The sequence below is a fragment of the Phascolarctos cinereus genome, unplaced genomic scaffold (genome assembly GCF_003287225.1).
Source record: "Phascolarctos cinereus isolate Bilbo 61053 unplaced genomic scaffold, phaCin_HiC Scaffold_726;HRSCAF=1367, whole genome shotgun sequence".
NCBI lineage: Eukaryota > Metazoa > Chordata > Mammalia > Diprotodontia > Phascolarctidae > Phascolarctos > Phascolarctos cinereus.
Genome location: NW_027556098.1, coordinates 411,211,582 through 411,225,033, shown reverse-complemented (window position 1 = coordinate 411,225,033; position 13,452 = coordinate 411,211,582). Strand labels below are relative to the sequence as shown.

Sequence of the window (13,452 nt, the reverse complement as noted above, 5' to 3'; positions counted from 1 at the left end):
CCCCAAATGAGGTCATGGAGAGTTGGACACGAGTGTAAAATGACTGAACAAACAAGTGAGAATTAGAAAAGGGGCGTCCAGCAACCAGTATATTATGCATGATAGACATTGGCCCTTGCCAACCTCAATAAGAAAGGAGCTGAGAGGGACTTTTCCTGAAGGCACATTTATACTCCTAAGTCTCTAAGCTTTTGTCTAACAGAGGCATATAAAATTCAGGTGTCCATGCCTCCCTATAGGCAGATCCATTTTGGATTTTAAAACTCAAAGAATGGAATTGGAGAGTAATGAAGCCAAGTCCCTGCCCAAGAGGCTTTGCCATCTTCTCTGTCCCAACCTCCCCCCTCACACACTAATAACACAGAAGAAAACCCAGGACTGAATCAGCACCAAGGCCTTTAGACCCTAGAAGTCTGGGAAATGCTTAGCATGCGTCTACTCCTATTAAAAGCCTACTATGTGTCAGATAGTGTGCTAAGCACTGGGGCCACAATCTCTGCTCTCAAGGAACTCAATGTCTAATGGTGAAGATAAAATGCAAAAAATGATGCAGTCTGTAGACAGGACAAATGGGCAACTGTCATTAGAGGGGAGACCCTCGAATTAAGAAAGTCTTCCTCCCATCCCTCAGCTGGGCCTCATTCCCTCTCCAGACTGACTAGATTCACCCTGAACTTCACCCCTCCCTCTTCTCCCTTCCCTGGGACACTCCATAAAATATCCAATGGGAGAGAGAAGTCTGAGATGAGCCTGATGCTTTGGGTAAGATAAGGTTTGGTCCAGAACAGGGACAGGAATAGGGCTAGAGCTGAGAATTCTAGTAGCTCCTGGTGGGTTTTGTCCTGTGGGTTGGGGATTAGGTTGGGTCTGGAGTCAGAAAGCAGGAGGGATAGGTGATCTCAGGGACTTACTGGACATTAAGACAGGTAAGTAAGCACAGGAGACTTGGAGAAATGGGAAAGTGTAGGAGAAAGAGCCCAGTGCTGGAAAGCAGGAGTCAGAGAACAGGGAATCTGGTTCAGTCTCTTCCCTTGACAAAGTATGGGATCCTGGGTAAGTCCTTGCCTCCCTCAGGGCCTCAGTCTTCTTACTTGTATAAAGAGGAAGGAAAGGAGAAAGGGATTGTTAGTCTCTACTGGTTTCCATGACTCTCAGAAACGGAAGGACCAGAACCTGAGTTCAAATCCGGCCTCAAACCATACACTTGGCACTTAACTAGCTGTGTGACCCTGGGCAAGTCACTTAACCCCAATTGCCTAAAAAATCAAAACAAAACAAAACAAACAAACAAAAAAGAAATGAAAGGACCAAGCCAGTTTTACCTTGAATCTAGAGAGGGTTCTAGGAGGGGTTAAAAAGTTTGGGGGGTGACCGCAGTCGTGAGTCAATAAACATTTATGAAATGTTTACTGAGGCCCAGGTCCTCAGCTTAAGCTAGAATTACAAAGCAAGTCTCCTATCCTCCTACTGAACTTCAAACCTCAGTCATAAACAATAACAATGACAACAAAAAAAAGTACCTACCCTCCAGTACAGTATATTCTAATGGAGGAGACATTTGGGAAACAGTGTGGACTAACCACACCCCACACTAGCCAAAGTCTGAGTGTGTCCCCTACATTGCTGGGCTCACTCTGAATATCAGTGGACCACACCTGGGCTGGACTGAATGCCTGGGGAGGAGCTTGGGCTGAGAACAGGCTCAGTTTTCTTTTTGAAGCTTTCAGACACTGTAACCAAGACCTTCCCAGGTACATATGGCTGAAGGCCCAGAAGAGAGATTAGGTTTAGTCTTTCTCAGAAACCCAGTGGAGAATCCCAACAGCCCAGATATTTCTGGTGAGTGACCTTCAGGGAAATTTTTGTTTTTCTTATTGGATTCCTTGAGGATGGCAATTTCCTGAGGGCAGGAGCCTGACTTAGCTGATCACTGTAGCTCTGGGCTCTGCTGGGAGTAGATACTTAGACCTGCTTGTGAAATGAACTGGATTGATTTGGAAACCAGAGGATTCTGAGCCCAGACTGTAAATAAAAGCTAGAGGGTCAGAGCCCCATCTCAGAGAGGGACAGAACCTGCCTGTGCTCACTGCACATTGGCCTCTGAGAGCTCTCACAGGCCCCCATTTTTAGAGGCACTGTTCTCTATTCTTTTTGCCATCCCATGGGACCTCACATAGCCCAGCATCTGGCTCCTAGTTGAAGTTTTATTCCTTTCTTTATCTAAAAGAATATTACTGTTTTTATAGCTGTGTTTCTAATTGGACTTTTTTGTGTTTCATTCTGTAGCTGACAAAAAATGCCTCATTTTGTATAGCTCTGTTTCTACCTGAACTTCCTTCTGTAGTAAAAGAATGCTTCAGTTTCATTGGTATTGTTTTTAATTGGATTTCCTTCCTTTCCTTTCTAAACCTTAAAAAAACCCTTCAATTTCTGTGTCTGTGTTTCTACTGGGACTTCCTTTTCTTCCTTTTTGTATCTAAAAGAATGTTTCCATTTGTGTAGCTGTATTTCTCCCTGGACATTCTTCTGTTCCCTTCTATACTTAAAAAAGTTTCAATTTCTATAGCTGTGTTTTTTAATTGAACTTTGTTACATTTTGTTCTACAGCTAAAACTTACCCTCATTTTCAATCTACCAGTTTCCATCTGACCTTACTTCTGTACTTAAAAGAATACTTCCCTTTCCATGGCTGTGTTTCTCTCTGAATTCTCTCTTCCCATCTGTAGCTATTTTTTTTTTCAATTTTATGGTTGTCTTTTAATCTGGACACTCTTCTGTTCCCATCCCTACCTAACAATGCTGCAATTTCTACAGCTATGTTTCTGTCTATATTTCCTTCTGACCATTAAAAAATGTGTCAGTTTCTATCTCTGCTTCCAGCAGGAACCTCCTGTTCTCTCCTGGACTTAAAGGAATTTATGATTGTTTCCCAGTCTGGATTTTTTCTTTTCCTTTCCATATCTAAAGAAAAAACAAAACAAAAAAATAAACCTCGTTTTTGATGGCTGAGTTCCTATCTGGACTGCTTTCTTTTACTTACCTTCTGTATCTGAAAAAGATTGCTTCAATTTCCACAGCAGCATTTCTGTCTGGACTTCTAAATGCAAAACACAAAACAAAACAAAACAAAACCCCTCAGTTTCTCTGTCTGTGTTTCTATCTGGACTTCCTTCTTTTCCATTCTGTACCTAAAGAATGCTTCCATTTCTGCTTTTTATTATTTAATTGTTTTTAAGCATTCTTTTAAAAATGTTGAGTTCCAGATTCTCTCCCTCCCTCCCACCCTCCCCTACTCAGGATGCTTCCATTTCTGTGGCTGCCTTTCTCTCTGGATAGCCTTCTGTTCCCTTCAGCAGGTAAACATTTTTTCTTAGTTGGACTTTCTTACATTTTGTTCTGTAGCTTAAAAAAATCCCCATAATTTCTATGGCCATGTTTCTATCTGAACTTCCTTCTGTACCTAGAAGAATGGGTCAATTTCTATTGCTGTGGTTCTCCGGACTTGCCTCTGTTTGCTTCTGCTAGAAAACGGACTAAACACAATACTTCACTTTCTCTGCCCTTTTGCTTCCACCTGAACTTCCTCCTATTCTCTTCTGCACTAAAAGAGTCCTTCAATTTCTCCAGCAGTGTCTCTATTTGGACTTCTTTCTGTTCCCTCCTGGATCTGAAAAGCATGTTTCCAGTTCTGAGGCTGTGTTTTCATCTGGACATCCTTCTGTTCCCATCTCTACCTAAAATCATGCTTCAATTTCTATGGCTGTGTTTCTATCTCGACATGCTTCAGTTTCTCTCTGTACCTAAAAAACGTGACTCCTTTCTAATGGCTGTCTTTCTCTCTGGACTGTTATTTTCTGTTCTAACAAATGCCTCCATTTTGGTCACTGTTTCTTTCTGTTCCGTACCTAAAAGAAATGCTGCACTGACCCACACTTCTTTTCCTGTCGTTTGATTTTTCTCTCTGACATGGATAAAGGCACGCATGCTACACACAAGGAATTTACAGATGACTCAAACCTGGGAGGAAACACACTGGACCATAGGGTCAGGATCCAAAAGGATCAGTATATGCTAGAGAACTGGGGGAAATTCCACAGGAGATCAAAGACAACAATGTTTTTCAAAGTATCTGGGACTACAAGCTCAGTCTGAATCAGCAGGGTGAACTAAGAGCCCAAACGCTGGTGCCACCTCAGCCTTCATGAGCTGTGGTTTCCAAGAGTAGGGATCAGATAGAGCCTGGGTCCTCTGGCCTTGTCAGAGTTCATCTGGCTATTGTGTTCAGTGCTGGATTCCCTGAATAAAAAGAATGCTCGGAGGATGCTGAAGGGTCTTGACTTCTTGTCCTGTGATGACTGGTTGAAGGAAGCAGGGATTTAGAGCTTGGAGAAAAGACTTATGGGGGAAACTGCTGCCTCTCATATGGGAAGGGCTGTCACATTGAAGAGGGTTTAATTTGGTTGTTAGCTCTAGAAGGAAGGAATAACTCATGGAGCTTGCAAAACAAACAAGCAAAAAAAAAAACCCAACCCCAAAAATGTATTCATGACAAGCCACGTAATAAACACTTACGGTGAGTATGCCTCAAGGTTCTTTCCTAGTTCCTCCTCTCCTTTTTCTCTATACTTCCTGCCTTAGATGGTCTAATATGTAACCTGCCCAATAAAGATATCTGTTGATCCTTTTGCTTATCCAATATCCTGCTCTGTCATTTAGCATACAAGTCACTGGGACATCTATTGAGCAAGACCTAATGCCACGAGAGCCCTCCCCACACACACCCCTGACAGAATGCTTGTGATAAATATCCTGTGCTATGCATCCCCTGCGGCCCTAACTCTACATTTGTGGCTTCTTGGCACCCTAAAACCCATAAATTGATTACGCAGGGTAGCAGAAATATCTGGAAGCTGTAGACAGAGTTCATATAGGTGTCTTATGAAAAATGGGCTGGATAATAATGACCACTCTACCCCAGAGTCCTAGGCTGAAAGCCCTCAGTACCCAGAAAGTCCCAAATTAGTGTAATCTATCGTTAACTTACCTGTGGCTCTGGGAAAGACCTTGAAACCATGAGCCTCTTTCTAGCCCTTACAGGTAAAATAAGGTCATCTTTCCCCATGGTACCTGTTCATAAGATGTCTCCCATAATCAGTTGAAGGAAAACACTTGGCAAAACTTAAAAGCCCCATAAACCTATCAGATATTATTATTTTACTATGATTCACTAGGACCAATGAGTCCAAACTGCTAAGAAGTATACTGAGTTCTTCTCTAGAAATATACCCAAACATACAGAGACCCAAAAAGAAATAGATATATACACAATCATAGAAATGTATATGTTTATACATCTATATATAACTATACATATCTATGTATAGACACCCACATAGAGATGTATAACTACATATACATGTATACAGAGAACAATATGTCTATAGCTATATGTCACTGTATTTTATGCATGGCTGCCATGCCAGAAACATTTTTTTTTAATCTCATCTCATTCTAAATCAATTAGACATCTGGGTGGTGCAGTGGTTAGAGTGCTAGACCTAAAGTGAGGAAGACTCCTCATCCTGAATTCAAACCTGGCTTTACACACTTCCTAGCTGTGTGACCCTGGGCAAGTCACTTAACCCTGTTTACCTCAATTTCTGCATCTATAAAATGAGCTGGAGAAGGAAATGGCAAACCACTCTAGTGTCTCTGCCACAAAAAGCCCAAATGGGGTCATGAAGAGTTGGATATCAGTGGAACCACTGAATAACTAATTCTAAATTGAAGTAATTTCTCTGTGACAGAAAGCCATTTAAACTGCCATAGTCTACCCCACTCTCACCCCAGTGCCCTCAGACATTCTTCATCTGTTCAACAAAATCTGTGGTAACATTTAGAGTAATCTTAAGCAAACAAAACAAATTAATTTAAAACACATTTTTGTGTTTATATTACCAAACAAGAGTCATTTGTTCTGTTCTACCCTTGATAGATAGACTCATATTAAATGCTTACTATGTGCCTGGAAGAGGGACTGTGAATGAATGAATAAACATTTATTACATGCCTCCTGCATGCATGGATATAAAGAGGGGTTAGAGAAGGCTTCCTGAGGATGGTGGGATGTTAGCTGGTACTTAAAGGAAGACAGGGAGATCAGCAGTGCAGAGGATCCAGAGCATTCTAGGTATGGGGAACAGCCAGAGAACATACATGGAGCTGAGAGGATTTTGTTGTTTGTGGAACAGTGCGAAGGCCAGTGTCACTGGGTCACAGAATACGTGGTGGCAGAAGACTGGGAAGATGGGAAGGTGATGAAAGGCTTTGCATGCCAAGCAGCATTTGTATTTGACCCTGGACGCAATAGGGAGCTACTGGAGTATATTGAAGTGGGAGAGGAGTGGTGACATGATCTGACCAGCATTTTAGCCTAATCACTCTAGTGGATGAATGGAAAACAGACTAGAGGGGGGAGAGTCTTGAGGCAGGGAGATTCCCCCAGCAGGCTATTGCAATAGTCTCAGTGTGAGGTGATGAGGGTCTGGACCAGGGTGGGAGCCATGTCAGAGGAGAGAAGGGGTCATATTTAAGAGATGTTGCTAAGTTGCAATTTACAGGCCTTGGCAACAGCTTGGATATTGGGGAGGGGAAAAAGGAGGGAGTCCAGGATACTTCCTAGGTTGTGAGGCTGACAGACTCAGAGGATGGTGTTACCCTTTACAGTAATAGGGAAGGTAGGAGGGGGAAGGGTTTAGAGGGAAAGACAAAGAGTTCAGTTTTGGACATACTGAGTAGATGTCTGTTGAACATCCAGATCAAGATGTCTGAAAGGCAGTTGGAGATGCAAGATTGGAGGTGAGTAGAGAGGTTGGGCAGGGAAGGTAGATTTCAGAATCATCAACACAGAGATGGTAATTAAATCCATGGAGGCTTCTGAGATGACTAAGTGAAGAGGTATAGAGGGAGAAGAGAAGAGGGCCCAGGCCAGAGCCCTGAGGGCCACCTAAGTTTAAAGGGTTGATGTGGAGGAGGATCCAGCAAAGGAGAAAAAGTGTGGGGAGACAGGTTGGAGGAAAACCAGGGAGAGTGAGAAATACTCCACCATGAAAATTTTAAAAAAAGCACAAATAAAGAAATTTTCAACTCTTAAAGAGCTTACATTTCAATGAAGAGAGTCAACATATAAAAAGGTTGTTTCAATGTTGGGGAGAGAAGAACCCGAATGAGCAAGGTAGAGAAATACACAGGGGTGTTCAGGTGTAAAGTGATCATGGCCACTGTGGGTACTTTCTCAAATGGAGATGCTGGTGAGGAACTCACGAGGTAGAGAAAAAGAGTTGGGGTCAAAATGTTCAGGGCACTGTCTACTGTGAGGAGGCCCCTGGGTCACAGGTTGAGAAGGAGTCCTGGGAGTCTTCGACTTAGCCTGCTTTGAAGTAACCCATCCCCTCAAGTGTTTTGGACCTCCTTCAGAACCAAGGAGACCTCCTCCTTCTGGACAATAACATTACCTTCTGAATGGAAACAAGGAAAGTGATTCTAGGTAGGTCATATCATAGTCTACTGAAGGGATGGCCAATGAATTTTTTTTAAAAAAAGATATCACCTTTGTTTAAAGATTGATTACTACCTTTAACTCATTCCCTAAGAAAGGCCTGTGTTCTTGGTCTTCTACATACTTTCAAATAAGGAAGAGTCTGGAAAAGGTTATTAGACTAGGGAAAATATTATTTTTCAATACTTCTAGAGATGCTAAAAGGGAGATTTCAAAATATGTTTGCACCAGGTGCTATCTTTCTTTAGGTACCATTTGCAGTGGCATCACTTCATCCTTAGTTTCCACTCTCAAAACTAAGAAACTTTGTACTTTATATTAGATATATATCAGACATTTGTTCTTTATATTACTGTTTTTCAGATTTGGAATCCAAGATCAAGACTGAGAATGAGCCAGAGGAGGGATCTTCCCATGGAGTGAAGATTGAAAGACTTGGCAGTGTGAATGATTACTCCTCTCTTTGTGGGAAATGGGGTGAAAGTGAGAGCCAGGTAAAAAGTGAGGAAGTAAAAGAGGAGAGTGATGTGAGAAAAATCACCAAACGCCAGAAGATTCAAGCTAGAGGCAAAACTTATAAGCATAAGGAGCGCGGGAAAGCAGCCCCTCAATATTCACACTCTTCTGAACGTCAGGAAATCCCTGCTATTAAGAAAGCTTATATATGTAATGCATGTAATTTAATATTCATGACAACTTAAGACTTATTCAACATCAGAAGGTTCATGCTGGAAAGAAACGTTATAAATGTGAGGAATGTGGGAAAGCCTTCTTTGAGATTTCAAAACTTCATATACATCAGAAGATTCATACTGGAGAGAAGCCTTATAAGTGTAATGAGTGTGGGAAAGCCTTCACTCAAAATGCTACCCTTTTCAAACACCAGAGGATTCATACTGGAGAGAAACCATATAAATGTAATGAGTGTGGGAAAGCCTTCACTCAAAAATCAACCTTATCCAACCACCAGAGGATTCATACTGGAGAGAAGCCTTATAAATGTGATGAGTGTGGGATAGCCTTCAGTCAGAGGTCAACCCGGATTAAACACCAGAGGATTCATACTGGAGAGAAACCTTATAAATGTAATACATGTGGGAAAGCCTTTGTGGAGAGATCAAACCTTATTCAACATCAGAAGATTCATACTGGAGAGAAGCCTTATAAATGTAATACTTGTGGGAAAGCCTTTAATCAAAACTCAACCCTTTTCAACCACCAGAGAATTCATACTGGAGAGAAGCGGTATAAATGTGAGCAATGTGGGAAAGCCTTTAGTCAGAGCTCAACCCTTATTTCCCATCAGATGATTCATACTGGAGAAAAGCCTTATACATGTAGTGAATGTGGGAAAGCCTTTCGTAAAAACTCAACACTAAATGAGCACCAGAAAATTCATACTGAAGAGAAACCTTCTAAAAATGAGAAATGTGAGAAAGTCTGCAGTCAGAGCTCAACCCTTCTTCACATAAAAAATCTCATAATAGAAAGAAGCCTTATAAATGTAGTCACTGTGGGAAGGCCTTTCCTAAAAACTCAATACTTGTTAAACACCAGAGAATTCATACTGGAGAGAAGCCTTATGAATGTAATAAATGTGAGAAAGCCTTCACTCAGAGCTCCACCCTTATTAAACACCAGAGAGTTCACACTGAAGAGAAGCCTTACCAATGTAACGAATGTGGGAAGGCTTTCAATCAAAAATCCAACATGATACGCCATCAGAGGACACACACTGGAGAGAAGCCTTACAAATGCCGTGAATGTGGGAAAGCCTTTATGAGAAAGGTCCTCCTGATCTTACACAAAAGGAAACATAATGGAGAGAATGTGGAAAAGTAAAGGGTGTGGAAAAGCATCTACTGAATAGTTAAACCTTATTGTACGTCTGGAGATTCACCCTGGATAGAGACCTTATTAGTATAATGAAAACCTCCATTCTGAGCTCAGCCTTTAAGGACATTATGTAATTCATACTGGAGAGAAGAAAGCCTAAAAAATATGGGGATGCCTTCTTTTGCTTTTAAATAGGAAAGGATTCTTCTTGGAAAATACCCACCCCCTTTAAATGTAATGAATTTGGGAAAGTATCCTATGGCTGATATATCAGAAATGGAAGAATGCAAAATCATTTGTTGCTTACAGTGGCCAATTACTGGATTAAGTCTTGGTATATAAATAGTAAGAAAAGATAGTCCAATTAGAGCTGCCTCAAAGTGTTATGGGGGAGGAGATGTAACTGTGGGTATTAGGACAAGTTTGGCGGTCACCTGTTAGGGATGCTAGGCATGGATGGAAGGCATTCTTGTCAGAAATTGTTTGGAATAAATGTCTCTGAGGTATCTCCTATCTAGCTGTGAAAGCTCTTTCAACGTCCCCTAACTTTTCCTAGAAATAGCATCTCATCTTTTTAATACCAGTAGTCTATTAGTATTGTATGGTCATGAAATTTGGAACACTATAGTTTCCAAAGAATTGAACACGGATGTTACCTAGAAGAAGAAGAAGTGTGTATTGTATTGGAGCAAGTAAATATGAGCTGTCAGTCTGGAAACACAGATGAACTGTTTGCATTCTTTTGTGCAAAGATGACTCAATCCCCTCAGAATTCTGTCATCACACATCATCCAGGGAATCTAATGACACAGAGGTCATGGGAGTAGTGATTTCATCTTCTGATGATCTTAAATGAAGAATAGAGCAGATAGGTAGCACAGTGGATACAGTGCTGGGCCTGGAGGCAGGAAGGCTCATCTTCCAGAGTTCAAAACCTGCTCAGACATTTACTAGCTGTGTAACCCTGGGCAAGTCACTTAGCTCTGTTTGCCTCAGTTTCCTCCTCTGTAAATGAGATGGAGAAGGAAATGGCCCTCCAGTATCTTTAAAAAGAAAGCCCCAAATGGGTCCATGGAGAGTTAGACATAACTGAACAAACTGAACAAAAATGAATACTAGATAGGGAACACAAGAAGGGTGCACTGGTGAAGGGAGGAGGGCAAAGGGAAAGGAATAATGGACAAAATTGTCTCATACAATTATGGCGCCCAAGTAGATGCCTTAATGATGAAGGGGCTGCTGGAAAAGGGGACAGCAGCTAGTATTTTAACCTCATTATTGTCTGACCTGGACAAAGGTGGGAAAGATGCACATACACACTGCTGGGTACAGAAATCCATTTCACCTGTGGATTCTTTATTATATTGTTGATAAAATGTACTAATTATTATAGTGTTTAAATCTAACAGATGAATCTGGAATGTCTCTTTGACCTCAATAACTCTCCAGGAATTTCAGAGATGGCTGCAAGGAATTTTGGAGTCCACCAATTCCTGGACCCCCTAAACCATTTTTGTGTTGCGTCTCCACAACCAGGTCTTGTTTGAGTGTACTCCAGCTTGTGTTTTTGACTTTGCCCACATTTCATTGAATGTTTACATTTATTCCTTTCCATCTCAACCTACCTTGCTTTCAAGTTCCCCGTTCAGCAAAATCACTTCACTGTGTACATGTGGTTTGTGAGTGTGTACCTTTGTCTGAATCATATACAATGTAAACGTTCCAGAGCCTGGATGAGGGGGATCTACACCTCCTTTCTGGCATGTTCTCCTCTACCAAATAACCCAATAAATTTCTTTCTAAAACTTTTTGAGATTTTGGGGTTTGTTCTTAAAAACAACAATATGGTGTCAGAAGTGGGATTCTCCTGTGGTCACTGCAAATTATACCCCAGAGTTCTCTGAGATCATGGAAGCTGAGTAAGTTTCTACGATTTTAGAATTCAAATGGACAAGACCTGACCAGCATGGGATCACATTGAACAGAGTAAGAACCTGATGAGTCCCATTGGGTTCAGGTTGGACACCCTGTCCAGTCTAGGCCCTGAGTCCAAATGTCCATAAAATTAAGGGGCTTTGCTTGACCTTAGCCTAGGGAAAGACTTGGCTGATGTTAGTATTAGCCCAGGCCACCCAATTGGCCAAATGAGTAATTCCCTTGACCTGATCACTCAAAGGCTTGGTGAGGAGTTATTGAAAACTAAAAATCTGGTTAAATTAGGTTGGAGGTCCTTTGGTACCTTCCTGCTTTTCTCTTTCAATTTTGTTAACTCTCCCTAGATACCTTGCATTCACAGTGAGGGGGGAGGAGAGAGAGGAAGAGAATTTGGAACTCAAAACTTTAAAATGAATGTTAGAAATTGTTTTTACATGTAATTTTAAAAAATATTAAAACAACTATTTAATATCTTTGGGTTTGTTCTCATGAATGACATATCCAATAGGGAAGTTACAGGAAAGGGAAAACATGAGAATAAAAGAGAAGGAAGACAAAGGGAATAATCAGCCTTATGTCATTCCAACCTCAGTTGCTTCAGATCCTCTTCTGAACTGTATGTAACACCTGGGATTAGACCTTTTGCCTTTGCATCTTTGAATTTCAAAGGCCTGGACTTTCAGGGCCTTCTGTATCCTCTTAGGATGATGTGATAGGGACCTTGGAAGCCAAGGTATCCTTAGTGCTACTACACCAGGACTGTTTGCTACCCTCTTATTCCCCCTCCATGATCCATGATGTGGGTTTCTGATTTCAGTGCGGTGTCTTTGGGAGAGCCCTCTGTTTTTGTGGTCACAGAACACATGCACAGATGTGCCTGTTAGAGACTGAGGAGTGTGAGTGAGCCTGCAGGAATACTCACTGTTCAGATAGGCGAGGACCAATGTCCATCAGGCATACTGCTCTGGGTGCTCAGCTCTCTTTTTCTTATGCTTATATAATAGTATTACCATCTCACAATTTTTACCTCTTTTCCTCATGTCTACAGGACACTGCTTCTCTCTTATTCCTACCTTTTCCTTTTCCTCTGATTTCCCTCTTGATATGTTGTTTGTGAGAACAAACCCCAAAATCTGTTCTGGGCAGGGGGAGGGATGAGACAAATAAAACGTGTACCCTGGGATTTCAGATTTTGCCTTCTTGTATTGACCCTGTTGCCAGAGACAGTGGGAAGCAGGCCCCCTAACACTAGTGGGAATGAGGAAAAGACTGAGGAGTCAACATTCTTACTTACCCTTTCTTACCTGAACCCCAGCTGCTCTCCCTCCCTAGTGCCCTAACCTCTGAATAGAAGATTGGTTGGAAACTAAGCCAGTGTAGAATGAGCAGCGCTGTCCACGGTGGGAGTAAAAGGAATGAGAGGTTCCTGGTCTTCCAGAGCTGCTTAAGGTATTTCAAAAGCTCATCATATCCGTAGGAGTAAAACTTAATAATAGTTAACATTTACACTGTAGTTTGCACAATGCTTTAAATATCTTTTCTCAGCTGATTACATACTCAGAGATTGGAGACTATAATTGTCATCTATCCCAAATCAATGGTAAACTTCTCCAGCATCTTTGTCAAGGAAACCCCAAATGGGGTAACAGAGAGTTGGGTACAACTGAAACAATCCAACAACAGCAGCAATGTCTCAAAATCACTCATGTTACGGATAAGGAAACTGAGGCCCAGAGAGTTTAAGTGACTTTTACAAGATCATAGAATTAATGAGTTGCAAAATTCAGATTTGGTCTGATTTCCAATGTAGTTCTCTTCAGCACCTCTCCAGGAAAACTAAAGAACTCTGGGAAGTAGAAACTTGCCCCAGGACACAGATTTAATCAGTGCCAGACTAAGATCTGAAGGAAAGTCTTCTGACTCCACATCTGGTGCTCTTTCCCCTGCACTAAACTGCCTCCTAAATGATTAGTCATGTGGTCTGTGACCTATTTCCATGAAAATCAAAGCTCCAATGTGTGTTAAAGATTCAGGGCAGGACACCCAATTAGATGGATGAAAGGAAGTTTAGTCTTCAATAGGAAAAAAACTGGGAAGAGGGACTGAAGGATGGGAGAGGTCAT

General features: G+C 41.5%; 1 protein-coding gene across 1 annotated transcript in view; it reads left to right on the top strand.

Annotated features, from left to right (window-relative positions):
• Positions 1–10,946, top strand: part of LOC110203965 (uncharacterized) — a 47,299-nt gene extending 36,353 nt beyond the window's left edge. The window contains 3 exon segments of the mRNA XM_078146242.1: positions 7,922–8,245; positions 8,248–9,021; positions 9,024–10,946. Coding sequence (XP_078002368.1) covers positions 7,922–8,245; positions 8,248–9,021; positions 9,024–9,400 — 1,475 coding nt within the window. The 3' untranslated portion in view covers positions 9,401–10,946.
• The last annotated feature ends 2,506 nt before the right edge of the window (positions 10,947–13,452 follow it).